We start from the raw sequence: 22,369 nt of genomic DNA, 5'->3' as shown, positions 1-22,369 counted from the left end.
TCTTTGTACTGCTAGAGCCATGCATTTTCAATATTGCTGAATTATCTGTATGAATGCCATTAATCCCCATTATAATTTGCACAATACTATGATTTTGAATTTGCTTGGGGCAGTTTCTGAAAAACCCTGTATTAGAAAACTATGGTTGTTCTTTCATATTGGTGATGACAGGAAGTTCTCCATTAGTATTGCAATCTCTACCACTAATTTGCTCTGTGACCTTGTAAAAATCAGTGTCTCTATCCTTTCATTTCCTCATCTGTAAAAATGATAATATGGTTCCTTATTTAGCCTTTTTAAAATGCTCTCCAAGCGCTACACAAAATTTAAGCATTACACGAACATTCTCAGACCAGCATCTTTCATCCCAAAGCCATAAAGATCAATATTTTTTTTTTTTTTTACCAAGTATGCCAAAACAGGAAATTCCTGGTTTACAGCTCTCCACCACATTCATCAAAGTCCAACTACTTATGCTGTCTATATTTGTAACTTCCACAACGTTGCTTCATCAAGAAGTCAAAACTGAATTATTTCCTCTTACGGGCCAACTGCTAACTGTGACACAGACGATATTTGTATCAAATTATTAACTCTATTTTGTATTGTGTGTTGAACACATGTCTAAACTTGCCTAAGGTAAGACTATTGAATTCCATTCCATGCTACAGCCTCACCCAGGAATAGTGCTTGACACCTTATTGAAGGACTACCATCAAGAAGGCAATCTGAAACTATGGACTCTGAATGACACACCTACTGGTCCACCTTCATGGAACAATGGTTTTCTATGCAGCTGGTGCCAGCATGACAGTGGGAGGGGGCCAAAACATCTCAGGAGGAACAAATGGCAAGCAAACAGACTATTTAAGAGTAACATGATGCTATAAGCTGTAAACATGATCCATAGGAGAGAGAACATAAGAGGGACTTTATACAGCTGGAATGCTGACAAACCTTCGACTCACAAAAGGAATGAGATCAGACATGGGGAAGGAACATCTCAGGACTTTTGTTATTTTTAAAAGAGCTGTAACTCTCAAATCCTTTTAAGGATAAAGTTACTGTGATTAAGAAATTCTTTTGCTAAGCCTAAATTCTTTGCTTTTCTGCCATATTGTCCCTGAAAAAGATTAAACTAGAAGCCCAGAGCACCCACAGATTCAGCAGAGCTCTTGGGAACTCAGAACGTCTGAGGCACTGGTTTAACTTCTAGGGCGGCAGTCTCATGTTGCAAAGAAAGGCACAAACAAGGGGGTTTGAGCTTGCAGTCTGCCTGACAGGCCCAGAGCTAGGAACAATGAGTAGACTTTGCCTAGCAACTACAGAAGCATATGTAAACCTGTAATTGCAAGAAATTGCAGCTGCCATACAGTGGGATACTGGACCAGGATGTAACACTATCATCCATCTTTGAGACAGTAGTGTGTCAAAATGATAGTCTATCCCAAATTCTTATATCCTTTTAAATTTTCAAAATAAAACCTTAGAGATTTTCATGTTGAAAAGGCAGCTCCATCATGCAGAAGTGTTAAAACATTCACCTGAAAAAAAAAAGGAGTACTTGTGGCACCTTAGAGACTAACAAATTTATTTGAGCATAAGCTTTCGTGAGCTACAGCTCACTTCATCAGCTGCAACTGTACGAATTTTTTCATGAAGTTGCTAGATTTCCACTCCATACGGCTAAATTCAGTGCCTTGCATAATAACAGGTTTCAGAGTAGCAGCCGTGTTAGTCTGTATTCGCAAAAAAAGAAAAAGGAGTACTTGTGGCACCTTAGAGACTAACAAATTTATTTGAGCATAAGCTTTCGTGAGCTACAGCTCACTTCATCGGATGCATCGGATTCACCTGCAGTCACAAGATCCAATGAGACTTGGCATGTCTTGGAAATTGCTAGTAATTTTGTTGTTAATTTACTTTGCTAAAAAACACTCCCTTAAAGTTCTTTACAGACTCTTCCTTTTTAGGGCAGATTGACCTAATTTCAACATAATGTTTTCTATCAAAAACTGTATCTAGTATAGTAAATCATTTTCAATATATTGATCTCAGTTCCTCGTCCTCAGGTGATTTATGATGAATGGCTCAGAGCAGCTAATTGTTGTAGACTGGAACATAAGTTACAAAATGAAAAGGACCAAACAAACAATGTCACAGTTCTACTAAATTATCCCTATATTTCATAGTTTTGAAAAAGAAAGATATGGAGATCAAAATACCAGAAATCCCAGGCTCAGAGTTTAAATTCTAACAATCAAACAGGGACAAGGGGAGGAACACGGTAAGGAAAGATAAGGACACAGCCTAATGGCATGTTTACACTGCACGCTTTTTACAGTGATGTGTAGAGTACATATACAGCTACCTCCCCTCTTCCCGCCCCAGAACAGGTATCAATAGCAGTGTAGACGGTGAGGCACAGTTTAGGTAAATAGAGTAAAGTAATGCCTGAAGCCTTTGTATATACCCACATGGCTCTGTAGTTACCCAAGCAGTGCCTCCCCTCTCTACACTGCTATTTTTAGCAGTTTAGCATCCCACTGCTGGAATCTTTCCATGCCACAGGGAAAGGCTCTGCCACCAGGGAGCCACTGAAGTCTTTTCCCACTACCTCTCCCCACCAAAGCCATTCAATGCCACATGTAGCTACATACCACAGTGTGGACGCGGCTCACTTTTTGCTGTGGCATGTATCTACACATGCCCTATACACCGCCACATCTAATGTGCAGTGTAGACACAACCTATTGGTCTTCTCAGTTCACCTATCCCATCTGCTGAGCAATGCTCTTAATACCATGCAGTACTTAGTTTCAGTTCTATGTCAATATTTATTTCTTTGGGAATTAATCTGCCCATTAATCTTAATGACTACCATAACATTTTGTACCTATTGCTCTTTCTGTGATAAGTTTCTTATCTATATTTAAGAATAACTTGCTAACATTTTTATTAGAAGAATTATATTCTCAAGCCTAGAAAAATTTAAAAAGGAAAGCAAATTTGTAAAATTTAGGCCCAAAAATTATATTTGGTAAAAACGAGATTTAATAAAATCAAAGGTCAATTTTACACTTGTTAAATACTTCATTCAATCCTACTTTAGTATTTTCCAGGTATACAATTTAAAGTGTCACTCACCCAGTCTTCTAATTTTTTTAAAAAGGCTAAGAAGAATCTGTGCATTTCTTCTATCCTTTACCACTAAAATACAAGATTTCTCTGGTAAATTCTGGTAACTTATTTGTTCTGGTACAGTTTACACTGTATCAAGGTAACAGTGTTGTACTGAAAACTATGTTAGAATTGTAAGCTGTCACTTGAAAGGTCAAGAGGGTCCTGGTCCTGCTAGCATCTAGGGGCCGGAGTAGGAAAACATGTGATCTGGATCTTGTGTAGTCAGTCTGCAAACAGTAAGCTCATAGTAAGGTGGGGTGAAATGTGGCTTTCTATTTAAGGGAGCAATCTGCTTTTGTCTCTCTCTGTTTTGGTGTTCTTGTGTGTTATCGTTCTGAATTCTAAGAAATAAGCATTACCTTCCAGGAAGATTATTTATGCTTTCATCTAACTTCTCTCCGTTTATTCCATGAACATAACAGTAACAGACAAAAACCTTTGAGCCTTACAGAATACTGGTTTAAAAAAACCTCAGATACGAACCTCTCTTCAACACATTTCCTTCACAACTTAAAGACTGCAAAACGTACCTGGTGTAGTCTGAATTTAAGTGTTACTGATTAAATGGAAATAGATAAAACGCTCTTCTGAACTGAAAGTCATTTTTCTACAATGTCTAAAACAGTGAGTGACTGGTTTGACTTGAGAGAGGGAAGGAGGAAAGATTTAGAAATGAGCAATTAAACACTCAGCAATGGCAATGACTCATTGTCCCTACCTACATTTAGTTGTTAGAGGCACCCTATCATATTAAAAATACAGTTTCTTTTACTTGAATTTTTTTCTATGAGAGGAAATGGCAGCAAAATGTCTCCAAAATCTTTTTTGATTGTTTCAGCTAAGGATACCCACTGGTAAGCAAACAATAGGCCTTTAGTCAAGTATCAGAAATAAGATTTGGAAATAGAATCTTGAAAATCTCCCTTTATATCAAGCAAGAATTAGCTCAAGAATGTCTAGCTAGTGCCAGAACAAACACATTTATTTACTCTGACTTAATGAATACCTGTTTGACAAATAACTTGGAAACAGGTGTGATATGACACACTAGATGAAATGCATTCTAGAACTGGGAAGGCAAAACACTGCAGCCTGTTTTGGGTTAGATAAAGTTGAGAAGTCTTACTTTTGGATTAATTCTACTTCACATCTTTCCTCTGAATAATTAAGGTACATTACTGACTCTCCAGACAGACTGGTGCTTTTTCTGATTGGTAGATTACTTGAGTTACCTTCTCATAGACAGATGATTGCAAATCCATGTTGTTGCACCAGTATCACACTGGTTTAACTGGCACTGCATTGGTGTATCATCATAGCACCTCAGGTACAATAGCTTCCAATACCGAGAGATACAAGATATAATTTGAGGTCCCTGTTCTTCCTCAGCCTCCTTCCCCTCTAATGCTCTAATGCTGATTGGATAGGAAAGAGCTGCCCTGCCCCTTAAGCAAAGGGAGGACTAAAGGGCTTTTCTGTCTCTCCTGCTACAACCTGCAACAGTATTCGCCCTGGGAGACAGTGATCAGAGCAGTGGTCCACCAACTGTGGGGCACGCCCCCACATGGGGTTGCAGAGGAATATTCAAGGGGGCGCGCAGTGGGGCTTGGCCAGACCCCATGGGGAGTGGGGACAGAGCACCACCCAGTTCCACACTGCCCGCAGCCCAGCTCCACTGCGTCCCCAGCCCAGCTCCAGACCCAGCCTCAGCTCCACTCCGCCCCTGCTCTGCCCCATCCAAGCTCTACCTTCACTCTGCTCTGCCTATAGCCCAAGCCCCTCCCCCATCCCAGTTCTGTCCCAAGCTCCATCTTCTTCAGCCCAAGCTCCTCTGCTGAGTCAACTGTGTAGTAATGGGGCGGGGGTGGGAAGAACACGGACACATTCCATTATGGGGGGGGGGGAAGAGGCACAACAGGAAAAGTTTGGGCACCACTGGGTTAGAGCAAATGATCGGTCCTTATCTTTGTATATTGGCATTTATTTGCTGACTTACATTACTTATGTTGACTAAATGGTATTTCCTTTTCTGTCTGGGTCAAGACAATATAACGGGGCAATTTCTCTGTTACAACTTTGAGGGACAACATACTGTTTGCAGGGGTTAAGTTTATTTGGCTGTTTGGGCAGGAAAGTTAAGTACCCCAAGGTAACTACCCCAGAACCAGACAGTCTCTACATAAAAGAATAAATGGACACAAATCACACATCAGGAATGGTAACAACAAAAGCCAGTAGGAGAACACTTCAATCTCCCTGAACATTCTATAACTGATTTAAAAGTAGCCATCCTTCAACAAAAAAACTTCAAAAACAGACTTCAAAGAGAAACTGCAGAGCTACACTTCATTTTCAAACTTAACATCATTAATTTGGGCTTGAACAAGGACTGGGAGTGGCTGGCTCACTATAAAAGCAATTTTCCCCTCTCTTGGTATTGACACCTCCTCGACAATTATTGGGAGTGGATCACATCCACCCTGACTGAATTGGCCTTGTCATCACTGGCTCTCCACTTGTAAGGCAACTCCCTTCTCTTCATGTGCCAATATATTTATGCCTGTATCTGTAATTTTCATTCCAGGCATCTGAAGAAGTGGGTTTTTTTACCCACGAAAGCTTATGCCCAAATAAATCTGTTAGTCTTTAAGGTGTCACCGGACTCCTCTTGGTTTTTTGCAGATACAGACTAACACGACTACTCCTCACTTGACAGAATTGTTTGATTCACTGCATACCTGGGAATAAAACCTTTATATTAAACACCATCTAAAAACCTACATGCACCATATATTTATATAGGCCCTCTTACGACCACAATCCTACCATATGTACTTCTGAGGAACAGGAAAACTAAAACATTTAAAACTTCTAAAGCTCGTCATGTTGTGGTAAAGATTGATACATTGTTTATGGCAGAAGAGAGCTAGGAACACAGAGAAGCACATGTAATTGCAATGGAGGTAAGTGCTTTATTAGTAACAACAAGGTATGACTCAGTCACAGCACTACTGCTCGGTGTCAGGAGAGCCACAGTATTAACTTTTTGTGCTGGAAGGCACTTAAGAGAGGCTAAAATAGCAATTCTGTCCATAAAAATGTCATGACTGAAGTCCGCCCAGATCTAGAAGCAAGTGCTGAGACTCCCAGGGGAAAGCTGGATTTCTACCCTTGTGTGAAAACCCTAAAGGATGCAATAAGGACAAAGCCAATATTGTTCAATAGCAATTAGGAGGGAATACTTTTTTAATAACATTCCAAGGAGAGAGATGAATGCCACTAAACTTAAGACTGCATCCAGTTGCCATTTTAATCATCCTATTACTTTGGCTTTAAAAATTGCTGAGCAAAGGAAAATGGTTCTGTGAAGTTTGATGTCTGTTTTAAAATTCTGACTTAACATTTGTCTCCCTCCAAAACAGCTTAATACTACCCCGTCAGGATTTTCACACAGTTATACTGGTACATGATATTTTAGGGAGATCAATTTGAAGAAACTAGGCTATGGCTAAGCAAATAAAAATTGTTGGTAATGTAGCGTCTAATTTGGGGCTCAATCCTACATCAATGGAAGGTTGTGCTTTGGAAAGGGAGGGGCTACTTCAGTGTGAGCACAATGGGGCACTATACGTGGAATATGTTCCCTTCTATTATTGCAGGTGAGTCAGGAGCTGGTTGTAGCTTAGAGAGAGAGGGGACAAGGGTATTTTTATAATAGTTTTCTCTTTTCCTCAATACCCCCATTTTTGAAACACTAGATTCCCATCTCAGCTCTCCAGGAGCGTTTTATCATCATGGAGTGGGATCAACTATTCTAAAGTTAAGGTTAACATAAAACATGTCCATTTTGAATTTGATTCACTTTAAATTATAAAAGATTATAAATTAATCCAAAATTTCCACAGCCTTAAACATTTTAATATTTTTTAAAGATATGGGCAAAGTTCCTTTTCTTCAATAAATACATACAAGTGGCTCTTTGGTATAATTTGATACAAAGTACCAAATGTTTCTTTGAGTCTCTCAATTAGTGACACCACATTTCATAAAAACAGCCATACTGGGTCAGACCAATGGTCCATTTAGCCCAGTAGCCCGTCTTCCGACAGTGACCAATGCCAGCTGCTTCAGAGGGAATGAACAGAACAGGTAATCATCAAGTGATCCATCCCATATCGCCCATTCCCAGCTTCGGGCAAACAAAGGCTAGGGACACCACCCCTACCCTCCTGGCTAATAGCCATTGATGGACCTATCCTCCATGAACTTATCTATTTCTTTTTGAACCCACTTATAGTTTTGGCCTTCACAACATCCTTTGGCAAAGAGTTCAATAAGTTGACTGTGTGTTGTGTGAAGAAATACTTCCTTTTGTTTGTTTTAAGCCTGCTGCCTATTAATTTTATTTGGTCACTCCTAGTCCTTGTGTAATGAGGAGTAAATAATACTTCCTTATTTACTTTTTCCATACCAGTCATGATTTTATAGACCTCTCTCATATCACCCCTTAGTTGTCTTTTTTCCAAGATGAAAAGTCCTTGTCTTATTAATTTCTCCTCATATGGAAGCTGTTCCATGCCCCTAATCATTTTTGTTGCCCTTCTCTGTACCTTTTCTAATTCCAATATATATTTTTTGAGATGGGGTGACCTAATCTGCACACAGCATTCAAGATGTGGGCGTACCATGGATTTGTATAGAGGCAATACAATATTTTCTGTCTTATTTATCTATCCCTTTCTTAATGATTCCCAACATTCTGTTAGCTTTTTTGACTGCTGCTGCACATTGAGTGGATGTTTTCAGAGAACTATCCACAGAGACTCCAAGATCTCTCTCTTGAGTGGCAACAGCTAATTTAGACCCCATCATTTTATATGTATAGTTGGGATTGTGTTTTCCAAGGTGCATTACTTTGCATTTATCAACATTTAATTTCATCTGCCATTTTGTTGCCAAGTCACCCAGTTTTGCGAGGTTCCTTTGTAGCTCTTCACAGTCTGCTTTGGACTTAGCTATCTTGAGTAGTTTTGTATCATCTGTAAATGTTGCCGTCCCACTGTTTACCAGTTTTCCACATCATTTATGAATATATTGACAGTACTTGTCCCAGTACAGACCCATGGGGGACACTACTATTTACCTCTCTCCATTACGAAAACTGACCATTTATTCCTACCCTTTCTTTCCTATATTTTAACCAGTTACTGCTCCAGGAGAGGCCCTTCTTTCTTATCCCATGACAGCTTACTTTACTTAAGAGCCTTTGGTGAGGGACCTTGTCAAAGGCTTTCTGAAAATCTAAGAACACTATATCCACTGGATCCCCCTTGTCCACATGCTTGTTGACCGCCTCAAAAGAATTCTAGTAGATTGATAAAGCATGATTTTCCTTTACAAAAACCATGTTTCAGAGTAGCAGCCGTGTTAGTCTGTATTCGCAAAAAAGAAAAGGAGTACTTGTGGCACCTTAGAGACTAACAATTTTATCTGAGCATAAACTTTCGTGAGCTACAGCTCACTTCATCGGGTGCATTCGGTGGAAAACTGAATGCCTGAGTTTGAAAGTGATATGATCAAGAAGTAGTAACCATGTAGTTAACTTTTTTTAAAAAAAGTCTTTTTTGTGATTTTTATATTTCCACTATCTGCCGGTGTATGTACCTAACACGCACATTATAATATAGAACCAGTTTTAAGATTGCTTGCAGCTAGTAGCATAGCAATTATTAAAATCATATACTTTAAAAGGAAGCCATAAAAATTACTAAGTCTAAAAAATAGATACCTTATGTTAATTCTTAGTATGAGTAATTCATGTATAATTATTTCTTTTTGTAAAATACTAAACTCTTAAAAAATATTAGCTTACGTTAAATTTGGTATATTTGTGTTCAGATTGATGTAGTGAGAATGTACCAGTTTTACACTGAATTGCATGAGAAGGATGAGATAATATCTTGCATTGGACCAACTACTGTTGGTGAAAGAGACAAGCTTTCGAGTGTACACAGAGCTTACTTCAGACTTGAAGATATTACTTCACCCACTTTGTCTCTCTAATATCCTGGGACCAACATGGCTACACTGCCACTGCAAAGCAGTTAAAAAAAAAAAAAAAAAAAAGCACCGCCACACACCACATTTAATCCAGAAGTCCATGAACTCTTCAAGAAGAATACTTACACATACTGCCACTGACAAAGTTGGCCAATTTTAAATGTTACAGTATCGGTCTCACAATTTATTTTGTAATTATTACCTGGATGAAGCTGCAATTTTAGATGAACCTGGGATTTCTGGAACAGGCCGATGTCTTAGCATAAATGACCGAGTTGTTCTGGGAACTACTTTTGTGCAGCTTTTCTTACAAGGACCATACAAGTCATTATCCACCATTTCACCTTTGAACTCAAAGAACGGAGAATCTGGTAGGACATTTGGTGAGATTTCCACCTCTGAGAATGCTAGATGCTCATTCTCACTGGACTTGGTTTCAGATGAGTCAGCAAAAGACGACCAAGAAGTTGGATCTTCAACATATAATGCAGAATGGCTGTCTAGGTGCAAGTTACCTTGTTGTGCCTGTGCTTTTTCCAGTGCAACATCCATATTAGGTATTTTTTTAAAGTTAGCACTTTTCTCAATGTTTCCACTAAGGCTGACAGCATCCCCTGAACAATCTGATTTCTGGTACGATGAACTAGAAGATTCAAAATCTGAAAAGCTACCATCTTTCACTTCCAATAACTCATGTTCAGTAAATTCACTCTTTTCTTTACTAAAAAGTCTTGCTGGCAATGCTACAGGTTCTGGACTAGCTTTAGCAACCCCGCTGGAACTTAAATTGGATATTTTGGAAACCTGGGCATAGCACAAAGAATGACTTTCTCCTAATTCCTCCAAGTCCTTGAGTTTCAGATTTTCAGATGAGATAGATTTTTCTTGCATTTTTGAAAATGTGATCTCTAATTGCTTAAGAATCCTTTTGCGGTGTCCAGTAAGCAATATTCCAATTTGCAGGAGCACATTATTATTTATTCCTGTGCACTCTAACACACTGTTATAGCCAGCTTTTTTGAAGTAAGGAAGATACTGCACCAAGTTGATGTTGGCCAAGAATTCTTTGATATCAGCATTCCTGTCTCTGGATGACATGATGGCAGTGTCATTCCCGATGTAGGCTCTCAACAACACAGAAGCACAGTCACTACATGCGCTTATTCTCCAGTGTAAAGTAAGTAAGTAAACTCCAGAAGTAAACTCTTCTTCAGCCACTCTAGAGAGAATAAAATTTCTTCCAAAAGGAGCAATTCTGCATAGGCCAAGGATGTAAACTGTAAACCCAGAAGGGAAAAAAAAAAAAAAAAAAAGTTAAGAAATGGTATTTTTTTCCCCACTGAATGTAGTGCTTGCATTCACAATCTAAGCCAAAATGCTGAAGCCTCTCTCTACATCCACTTTGGAATTGAATTAAAACATGAAAATCTCAAACAGATAAACAATCTAAAATCTTGGGCTAATTAAGGGAAATAGTGAAATTTGAGTTTTTAAAATTCAGAACAAATACTGTTATATTGTTTCCTTTGGAAATGTGGTTCACAAAAAGGTTCTGTTATACTCTACAGTCTACATCATCCTCTATGTTGGACAAGGTTTAGAAAGGCAACTCCACACTCATGCACTGTTCTTATGGAGTGACTAGACAGAATGTCTTCCAGGTGCACTAAATGTCCTTAACTAATGTGCTGAAGAGTACACTCTGGACCGAGAGAGCATGACAGGTCTGCTACTAGCACACACAAATGAGCCCTAACATAAAGATGCATATTAGGTCTCCTTGGGAAAGGAATAGGAAAAGACAGCAAAAAAGCTGCCCAGTTCATTGAGCTGTCCTGACTCATGGACCCGGACTCTGCTCTGACACGATCCCTAATGAATAAGAAGCTACTTGTAGCAACACATCTTCCCCTCACTTTATGTTGTTTGGAGGTAAAAGGCAGGATTTATCCTATAGGCATCTAGAAATCACTTCACCCTGTTTAATAATATCCAACAAGACCACACAGGAAGAAGTGAAAGATACTAAATCCATTTGAAGCAACAGGGGAAGTTTAGGTAGGTAAAATAATTATCCAAACCAGAAATTTAGCCAGGGAAAAATAGATTACTTCTTGACAAAACTGTCTCAAGATGTTTAATGACCACTAATGCTCAGGTTATCAGTTACACATATTTGAAGATGAGACATTAACAAAGTCAATTGGTACACAACGTCAACCGCATACAATAAAGGGGGAGGGGGGAGATGTACTACTGCCAAGCCGTTCATGATTCAGACAACCCAATGTCATTCCAGCGATGTGGCTGGTCTCAGAAAGGGCGTAACTTGGGCAGCCACACAACACGTCAGTGGGGAAAAGCAATGGGGAAGAAAAGTAACTAATCAGACTAAGATGTTTTTCTGGAGACCAGTAAAGTATATGAACTCTGACAGATATGCATCATTCTTCATGGCTGAAGAAACTACAGCATTTTAGTCATAAGTTTTGAAACTAATGAAGTCTAAAATACCCCAAGAATCTTTGAATATTATGGTAGCTTTACATTACAAGAAGCTATAACTTTACTTTCTTTTTTAGATAAACAGAAGTCAAATATAAGAGTACTTCAAGGTATCTTTCTAACCTCTTACATGAGGAAATATTAGAGGGACTTTAAGTATGGGTTTAAAAATTAAGGTTTATTTCTTTTAATTCCATTGGAAACATTTAAAAAAGAAATCCACTCTAGTGTTTGCAATCCAAACTTTATATACTAGCACAATGCAGCAGGACCAGAAAATGAATTAGACTATACCTAGGATTGGCAGAAATCAATTTTTTATAATGTTGACAAATGTTTGTGTTTTTTCTAAGCTTTTTTATTTACCTATTTACATTTTCATAGTTGTGAAAAATTATGGATTTAAGCATTTATTTCTGTTGATTTATATTTTTACAGTTTGAGAAGTTATGGGGGGTCAGACAATTTTTAATGACAGTGCACAATGAGAATCAAAAAGTTAAAGCTTTTATAAGTGTTAAAACACATTGTCAACATCACATCAAAATTATTTTAAGTAAATATACTTAAATCAAACTCTAATTAGTTCTTAAGCAGCATTTTTTTTTTACTTTACCTATTGTACATTTTGACTATCCATGGAAATATTTTTTTAATGGGTTTGTATGTGCATGGTGAAATCCACATTTAACAACATTTATTAATAAAATTCTAATCCTTCCAAAACTAACTATAACCAAAAAAAAACCTGTCTAATCTATATTCATTGTCCAAGCTGATACCAAAAAAAAAGTTAGAATGCACATTTAAGATTCAGTTTAAATGATCTAAAATGATATGATAAACATAGTTTAAGACTCTTATTAATCCAGTAGTAGCCCTTTAGGAAGGAAGAATATATTCCATTTATAGAATCAGATATACAAATCAACTGTGGCTAAACATTTCAAATTCCTTCAGTCTGTGTATATGGTTAAAGTATAGCTACTGTTTTTGGCCAATTACTTAAGATCCGGAAAGTATGCTGCAAATAATCTTACAGCATGATAGAAATTCTGCCCTAAATGACATTTCTAATTCTTCTGGAGAGCTACTAAATAATAAAATAAAATAAATAAAAATGTGCTACCTGAACAAGTTTAAGTCATTTAAATTTTTCTAAAGAGTTTTCATGCTTTTTAAAGAAATTCTATTTGAGTGGGGGAAGGGAAGTATTCTAACAACTAAAGTGTGTAAATATAGGTTACCGTCAATCAGAGACTGATCTCATGGGTGTCCTGTGGAAGCCTGAGGGCATGTCTACACTTACCGGAGATCGACGATGTGGCGATCAATGAACTTGGGGGGTGGGGGAGGGATGTCAATTTAGCAGGTTTAGTGAAGACCCACTAAATCGACCACAGATCACTCTCCTATCGACTCCGGTACTCCACCGGAATGAGAAGCGTAATGGAAGTTGATGGGAGACACTCTCCCATCAACTCAGTGCAATGCAAACACCACAATAAGTCAACCTAAGCTACATCAACTCCAGCTACATTATTCACATAGCAGGAGTCACATAACTTAGGTCGACTTACCCTCATACTATAGGGAAGGCCTCAGACTTGTGAGTTACCGTAGGCTCCTGGGCAGATCCACAGCTACTGTATTCATTGTCCAAGCTGACAATAGCTACCATAAATGGTCACAGCTCCATTGAAGGTAATGAACCTACAACTATTTACATCAGCTGAAAAGCTGCCCCATAGTCCACATGAATTTGGACAGTAACACTGTTCTTTATATGCTCTCAAGAACACTCAGACAGTACTGACAGCAACTTTAGTGAAAGTCCTATAACCCTTTATCTTGCTCTTATGACTGTCTTCCACAGCTAGGTGACCACAGACACTTCTGTATTTGGGATCCAATTGCAAAGAACTCTCCATCTCTTGCAAACCTACAGTAAAAGTGTGGGCTTAAAAAAAAAAAAAAAAAAAGATTTAAAATTAGGTCATGATTTATTTCAACAAAATGGGAAAGTCAGCAGAAAGAAAAAACAAGGTTACAAAAATACACACCCACTCTGAAAGAAGTGAGACCTCTTTGTTTTATACCTTTATCTTTCCACACTTCATCTACTCCGTCTTTTGAGGTCTGTCTACACGGGACTGTGAACCTAGGTCTGCGAGACTCGGGTCTGTAGACTACATTTTTCCCAAGCACAGGCTCAGGCATCCACAATGCAATTGCAAACGGGGAGTTTACAATTGCTGGACCCAGGTCTCACAGACATGCTAATGCACTACACAGGCCTTCCAACTGCCACCTGTAACTTGACCTGCATCCACGTTGCAGAATGACAGGGCTTGGAACAGAGTCTCCATGGGACTTGGGCTCTCACCCATCCCACCAGCAAGTCCTGAATGCTTGGTGACCAAGTCAAGCTCACTTGTGTGTGGATGGAAGGGTGGGCTTGGGCTTAAACTGAATCAGACATGCATCCAACGAAGTGGGCATTCACCCACGGAAGCTTATGCTCCAATACATCTGTTAGTCTATAAGGTGCCACAGGACACTTTGCCGCTTTTACAGATCCAGACTCACACAGCTACCCCTCTGATACAAGTGTGAGGTGTAGATGTACCCTTAGATTCCAATCCAGCTAACATATACACATATGAGCAAGTTCAGTGGGGCATCTCAGATGTTTAAGAATTTTCAGGATTAAGGTCAGAAATTCCTTGCAAGGAAGAGAACTACTGTACCCACATCAAGCCTTCAACCAACTGCACACACCATTAATTGCAGGATTGGGACCGTAGAAACCACCCCACACACACACCCCGTTTAGCTCTTTAAGATTCAAACCATCTCTTTCCTGTTTGGAACGTACCCTGCACATCATGGATGCCCATGGCCATCTCCTAGCCCATCACTCAAGATTCATTACCCCATGCAATTAGGAGATTCACAAAACAGAAAGTATCTGAAACTGCCCTCAAGCAGTTCCAAAGCAGCTTCATGAAGTATATCTTTATCAAAGTTTTAACATCTGCAGACACTAGATTTCCCTTCTCTTTCCTCCTTTATAAAGTGTAATCTAGCCTTGGGAAGCCTGATAATGTCTTCTATTCTGTAGCAGATGCTCTGGCATGCAGGTACTAGCTTGAAGTAGCCTAAAAGAGGAATAACAATGTAGGTTGAACAGCATAGGATTTATGTACCCAGAGTTGTTTACATTTCTTGAGCTTCACTGTGATTGAGATGGCATTTTAACAATTACTAAAAGTCTTCTTGTAAAGTTTTGTAGTCTTCAAAATGAAACACCTCAAAAAATAAAAGAGTATTGAAGCAAAACATAATACGTCCTGCAAATTCTTAGTGTATGTAGGGGACAACTTTCGGATTCAAAAAATTGAGGAAACAACTAGGAGGTCATCCATTTTGGATCTTGTTTTTCCCAAAAGGGATGATTAGTTGCAAACATGAATGTGGTCAGGAACTTGGGAGAAAGTGGTCATGATCTGATAGGATTCAAGATCCTATGAAAAGCAGGACCCGAGAACAGTAAAACAAGGATATTGAAGGAATTAGCTGAAGAAATCTCGGTGCCACTGGCAATATTTACAAACTCATGGATGACAGAAGTAGTCCCGGAAGACAGGAGAAAGGCTAACGCAGCACCCATCTTTAAAAGGGGAAAAAGGAGGAGCCAGGGAGCTATAGTCTTCAAACACTTGAAAGGCTGCCATAAAAAAGATGGAGAAAAATTGTTCTCTTTTGCCACAGAGTGGAGGCCAAGAGGCAATGGGTTCAAATCACAGCATAGCAGATTTAGATTAAACCTCAAGAAAAACTTCCTAACTCTAAGAACAGTAGGACAATGGAACAGACTGCTTCAGGAGGTTGTGGAAGCTTCTTCGCTAGAGATTTTCAAGAGGCGGCTAGATAGCCATCTATCTCAGATAATTTAGATACAACTCCTCCTGCATCTTGGCAAGGGTTTAGACTAGATGACTGCTGTCATCCCGTCTAACCCTATGATTCTGTGGTGGCGGCATCCAGGTACTAGATGGGTTTTGGATGAAATTACCAGAGATTCATCTGATAGCAAAATGCCAGCTTCCCAGAGATCCCCTGACCTGCTTACTTAATGCTTCAGTGAAGGATCTGCATTTTAAACAGGACAGCAAATTAATTGCTTTATTGTTAGCATCAAAGACTTTGTATTGCATATTATCAGAAAAAAATGTGAGTTTTCCTTCTGTGAAACTGTGGTATAGTAAAATGTGAACTGTCCTTGTCACGTGATGAGCTTTCACACCAAGTACATAAACAAGAGAAGTGCCAAAAAGAGGAGAGGTATTTAGAAAATTTGGTCACCCCTTTTAGCATACTTGGGGAGGGGGGGCTCCCCAGCCAGCAAGCCAGAATCTTTAGACAGGTTCTTGGAATATGAATTTGACCATGAACGTACCTCTTAAGTGCATTACTTAATGGTTTATTGTAACTTTGCCTTAATAAAAAGTTTTTAAAAATGAATAAGCTTGCTTATAGTCATCACATCATAGACTGTTGGAAGAAAAAAGCATGAACATATCTGCATTGTAGCAGAACTGGCAAAGATCACTATAACAAATGTGCTGTAATAGTTCCATTTAAAATACTGTTTGCAGCTGCTCATTGCTTTCTGAAACTTCATCTTTGGAAATAAAATTTTCCAGCCCTGGTCTCTGTCCAAGTTTTGTTTATTTAAAGTCTGAGCAAAAGTGGTTTAGCAATTTAACTAAGAGAAGAGTACAATTATTTAAAAATTTAAAATTGGCAGGGATGCAGCAGGGGTAAGGTAGCCAAGACTGGGAGCAGGCCTGGAGCTGGGAGCGGGTGCCAGGAACGGAGCCACAGCCGGGCAACAGAGGGAGCCATTAGCCAGGTGCAGAGCCAAGCCTGGAGATGAGAGCTGGGGCCGCAGCTAGAGGAGGGGCTGGATGGCGCTCCCTCCCTGCTACGCACGGGGGCTGGCCCAGGCCCCATGGTGACCCCCTGAATGTTCCTCTGCGCCCCCCTCCTTGTGGGGCGCACTGCACAGTTTTGGAATCTCCGAGCCACATTGTACTTCCCTAGTTTGTTTATGAGAATGTCATCCGAGACAGTATCAAAAGTCTTATAAAGTCAAGATATACCATATCTACTGCTTCCCCCCTATCCACAAGGCTTGTTACCCTCTCAAAGAAAGCTATCAGGTTGGTTTGACACGATTTTCTCTTGACAAATTCATGCTGACTGTTACTCATCACCTTATTATCTTTTAGGTGTTTGTAAATTGATTGCTTAATTATTTGCTCCATTATCTTTCCAGGTACTGAAGTTAAGCTCACTGGTCTGTAATTCCCCCGGTTGTGCTTATTTCCCTATTAATAGATAGGCACTATGTTTGCCCTTTTCCAATCCTCTGAAATTTCTCCTATCTTTCATGACATTTCAGAGATAATCACTGATGGCTCAGATATCTCCTCAGTCCTTCAGTACTCTAGGATGTATTTCATCAGGATCTGGTGATTTAAAGACATCTAACTTGTCTAAGTCATTTGTAACTTGTTCTTTCCCTATTTTAGCCTCTGATCCTTCCTCATTTTCACTGGCATTCACTATATTAGACATCCAATCACTATTAACTTTGTTGGTGAAAACCGAAACAAAGAAGTCAGTTAGCACTTCTGCCATTTCCACATATTCTGTTATTGTTCTCCCCCTTCTTCCTCACATTGAGTAATGGGCTTAGCCTGTCCTTGGTCTTCCTCTTGCTTCAAACCTATAGGTAGGATGTTTTCTTGTTACTCTTTACGTCTCTAGATAGTTTAAACTCATTTTGTGCCTTGGTCTTTCTAATTTTATTCTGACATACTTGTGTTAATTGTTTATATTCATCCTTCATAATTTGACCTATCTTACACTTTTTGTAGGACTCTTTTGTGAGTTTCAGATAATTGAAAGGGTCCTAGTTAAGCCAGGATGGTCTCTTGCCATACTTCCTATATTTCCTATGCAGTGGGATAGTTTGCTTAATAATGTCTCTGAGTCAGCCATCTTGAAATCCATTATCTGTATTGTGCTTTTTTCCCTCCTACCATTCCTTAGAATCATGAACTCTATCATTTCATAAGCACTTTTACCTAAGCTGCCTTCCACTTTCAAATTCTCAACAAGTTCTTCCCTATTTGTCAAGACCAAATCTAGAACAGCCTAGGAGACACTTTTATAAGGAACTTTAAGGGGGAAGGAGTAGAAAGACCAAGAGTGATATTAACTGAAACAAATTTCTGACTTTTTAAAAGTCCACAGCTAAAGAGTCATTCTAAGCACGCTCTAAAAAATGATCAGTTGCACAATTATTAGTAGGTTCTGGTGCTGAAACATGTACTGTATTGAGATCCATGTAAACAAGAGTAAAAAATGATCAAGATAGGACTTATTAACTATTGTTAGATTTTATTGTTTCATTATCTATATTTTCCATTGTGAATACAATCCAAGACATATTGCCAAAGTTAACAGGCCTAGAAAAGATGCATAATAATATAGATCAATTAATAAGTCCATTCGCAATGCTTTTTTCTGTATTAGAAATATTTAAGTGATCTTTTAAAAGTTCTAACTGCTCTACTCTCAGCAACAACTGTGAACAAGAAAGCAGCGCAGAGGAAACAATTAATTTAAAGATATTTCTGCGTCAAGATTCAGAGGGGCAGTTAGAAGAAGTAAAAATATATTTGAGAATTATGAAATACTCATAAAAGGAGTATCTTGTGACAAAATATTGCTCAACGTTTACTCGTTCCGTTGCAAAATGCTCATCTTTTAGAGTCAAATTCTTCCACCTTTACTCCTTTTGAATAGTAGCCTGCAAGAAATCCCAATTCGTAGCAATTCTTAGCCTGCAAGAAATCCTAATAGAACTACTTGAGGAGTAAGGCTCCGAGAAGTAAGCAACTACTCAGCCTGAATAAGCAGACTATGGCCCCAAGTAATTCACTTCAAGGGTAGAATTAGTTCAGTGAACTTTGTCTAGCTGCTGCAACAGCGTTTGTGCATAGTTACACACACACGGTGGCTTGCAGAGTGCTTTAAAAAGGGTCATAATTACTATACAGATTTTTCAAAAACCAAAGTTCATTCACCATCTGCTAATGCTTTCACAGATGCATGGATTGTTTAGAAGAAGCCTGTATATATCTGTCCAAACTCTAAAAATAATTCCCCATTAAGGAAGCAAACAGAAAACAAAACATAAAAAATGTTAAAGAAAAAAATGCTAACAATTATTTTAAGATGTAATCAGATCTTTAAAAGAAAAACAAAAAAGCATACACACCGATTCCAATTTCCTACCTGGCTGCTCATATAAAACTAATAGTTCTAAAAGATTACAGAACATGAAATCGGATTCATCCTTACAAGATCTAGACTGTTCTCAGTGGTAACAGATGACAGAAGGAGGAATAATGACCTCAAGTTGCAGTGGGGGAGGTTTAGGTTGGATATTAGGAAAAACTTTTTCACTAGGAGGGTGGTGAAGCACTGGAATGCATTACCTAGGGAGGTGGTGGAATCTCCTTCCTAGAAGTTTTTAAGGTCAGGCTTGACAAAGCCCTGGCTGGGATGATTTAGTAGGGGATTGGTCCTACTTTGAGCAGGCGGTTGGATTAGATGACCTCCTGATGTCCCTTCCAACCCTGATAGCCTATGATTCTATGATTAAGATATGGCCACTAAATTAGACTCTATTTAACATCAGCTGTAAACAAAGTGATTAACAAAATATTAACTGCCTATTTGTCAACCAACACCTTACAGTGCTACTGGCATATTATATTACAGACAAAAACTAATATACTATAAATTAGTTAATAGTGATAAAAGAAAAGGAGGACTTGTGCCACCTTAGAGACTAACAAATTTATTAGAGCCTAAGCTTTCTTGAGCTACAGCTCACTTCATAGAAGTGAGCTGTAGCTCACGAAAGCTTAGGCTCTAATAAATTTGTTAGTCTCTAAGGTGCCACAAGTCCTCCTTTTCTTTTTGCGAATACAGACTAACACGGCTGCTACTCTGAAACCTGTTAATAGTGATAGTTTCCCTAGATTTCCATAACTCGTCCACTAGTTATCTTTAATGAGCGATCTTATCTGATAGATGTTAAAGAAACAAATCATCTGAATAACAAAATCCGCATACAAGCACGGGGGACTGGGGCTGGTTTCCTTTCCGAGACGCCCACGCATCAGCCGCTCTTGAAACTAAACACGAAATGAACAAAAAGGTGGCAGGCCGGAGCTGAAGACACTGTACTTCGGGGAGTTACAGGCGGGGCGGGGAGGGGGGGGGGAAATCACCCCAAATCCTTGCAACTAGTGAAACTTGCAAGCTCCCTTCCGCCCCTTTGACTTACCTCTGTGCTTTGGAAGAGAGGGAGCTGCAGGGAAGTAGCACTTTCAAGTCCCCTTGTCTAGCCTCCTTTCTCTTCCGTGGCCCGTCCTCCTGCTCCTTGCACTCCCGCCGCCCCCTACCCTCTGATCTGCCCTAGCGGGCGGCGCGCTCGCGGGGTCCCAGCGGGGTCCGGCCCCGGGCGCCTGCCCGGGCAGGGAACTCCAGCAAGGCGTTGCGTGCCGCACCTGGTGAGGAAGGGAGCGGCCATGCCGGAAGAGCCTCCTGCTCAGCACCAGGGACAGGAGGGCAGCCCGGCGCCGGGGACCAACCCTACGCGCAGAGCCCTAGTGGGGGGGGGGGGGGTTTGCTCCGGGCGTGCTGGCTTGGCAGCGTATTTGCGAGCGTGCAGGAGGAAGCGAACTTGCAGGCACAAGCTTTTGCTTTGTGAAAGTTTGCTGCTGCAGCGAATTGCTGGTGGCTTCACGCACGCCTGGGTGCTGAGGCCCGTCCGCTGCAGCAGTAGCAGCATCCTGAAAAAGGTCAGGCTAACACTAGGTTAACACTTCGATCCCCCTTCGCCTTACGGGCTGCATCTGCCACTTACCAGCAGCCCTTGGGCTGCAGATGACGTGGCTGGAAGTATTTTCAAACCCCAACTCCATGCCCATGTTACCGTCGTGTGTGCACACAACCCCCGCTGATAAACAAGAAACTAGAAAAGGAGGACTTGTGGCACCTTAGAGACTAACAAATTTATTAGAGCATAAGCTTTCGTGAGCTACAGCTCACTTCATCGGATGCATTTGGTGGAAAAAACAGAGATTTATATACACACACACAGAGAACATGATACAATGGGTTTATCATACACACTGTAAGGAGAGTGATCACTTAAGATAAGCCATCACCAGCAGCGGGGGGGGGGGGGGGGAAAGGAGGAAAACCTTTCATGGTGACAAGCAAGGTAGGCTAATTCCAGCAGTTAACAAGAATATCAGAGGAACAGTGGGGGGTGGGGTGGTAGGGAGAAATACCATGGGGAAATAGTTTTACTTTGTGTAATGACTCATCCATTCCCAGTCTCTATTCAAGCCTAAGTTAATTGTATCCAGTTTGCAAATTAATTCCAATTCAGCAGTCTCTCGTTGGAGTCTGTTTTTGAAGCTTTTTTGTTGAAGTATAGCCACTCTTAGGTCTGTGATCGAGTGACCAGAGAGATTGAAGTGTTCTCCAACTGGTTTTTGAATGTTATAATTCTTGACGTCTGATTTGTGTCCATTCATTCTTTTACGTAGAGACTGTCCAGTTTGGCCAATGTACATGGCAGAGGGGCATTGCTGGCACATGATGGCATATATCACATTGGTAGATGCGCAGGTGAACGAGCCTCTGATAGTGCATCTGTGTGTGTTCTCTGTGTGCGTGTATATAAATCTCTCCTCTGTTTTTACCCCTTTCCAAATAATCTACCTTGTATCACCATCTGAGATAGGGTCATACTATACCTATGAAAAAGGGGGGAAAGTCGCATTTTTCAGGAACATAACTACAACATTAAGTGAGGAGTTACTGTACTAGGTTGTGGTTTGCATGATTACAAAACAGTTCATACACAGTGCACCTTCCTTCTCCACTTCTAGGAATGTAACTAACATTCCTAAAATGATGCATCCGATGAAGTGAGCTGTAGCTCACGAAAGCTTATGCTCAAATAAATTTGTTAGTCTCTAAGGTGCCACAAGTACTCCTTTTCTTTTTGCAAATACAGACTAACACGGCTGCTACTCTGATTCCTAAAAGTGGAGAAGGAAGCTGCAGCCTACCTTAGCTTTATTTAGTTTCACATTCACTGACTTATACCATTGCCTGCTTTTTCATCAGCTCCAAATGAATGCATGCAAAAGAATCTAAACAAGCATGAGAGAGTCTGAGTTGATGTAGTTGTCAGTCTATGTGACCAGAAGTGACCACTGTATCAAGAAAAGCAAAAATAAGGAAGGCACAGGAATATGTAATATAAAGCAGACAATTTCCGTAACTTGCATATTCTTACAATTTATTCTGGCTCATCAGGATGCATGTTAGACTAAATTAGACTCTCTTACATATCAATCAGCAGGTGAGATTAAATCCAAGGGAATCCAATGAATGACTGCAAGGTAGTACATATTTACATCATTTCTGCATTTGGCCCCTTGAATTTAGCTGA

General features: G+C 39.8%; 1 protein-coding gene across 7 annotated transcripts in view; it reads right to left on the bottom strand.

Moving 5' to 3' along the window:
• Positions 1 to 20,784, bottom strand: part of ARAP2 (ArfGAP with RhoGAP domain, ankyrin repeat and PH domain 2) — a 194,189-nt gene extending 173,405 nt beyond the window's left edge. For 5 of the 7 annotated variants that reach the window (XR_006281136.1, XR_006281135.1, XM_038400790.2 and 2 more), the window contains exons 1-2: positions 20,183 to 20,784; positions 9,446 to 10,520 (exon numbers count right to left, since the gene is read on the bottom strand). Coding sequence is in view for 5 of the 7 variants with exons in the window: in XM_038400790.2 (XP_038256718.1) it covers positions 9,446 to 10,341 (896 nt within the window). In the remaining 2 variants the exon portion in view is untranslated. The remainder of the gene's footprint in view (positions 1 to 9,445; positions 10,521 to 20,182) is intronic. The other 2 variants (XM_043513992.1, XM_043513990.1) reach the window with 2 other exon arrangements.
• Positions 20,785 to 22,369: the final 1,585 nt, after the last annotated feature.

This window comes from Dermochelys coriacea, chromosome 4, assembly GCF_009764565.3.
Source record: "Dermochelys coriacea isolate rDerCor1 chromosome 4, rDerCor1.pri.v4, whole genome shotgun sequence".
Taxonomy (NCBI): Eukaryota; Metazoa; Chordata; order Testudines; family Dermochelyidae; genus Dermochelys; species Dermochelys coriacea.
This window is presented reverse-complemented; position numbering and strand designations above follow the sequence as displayed.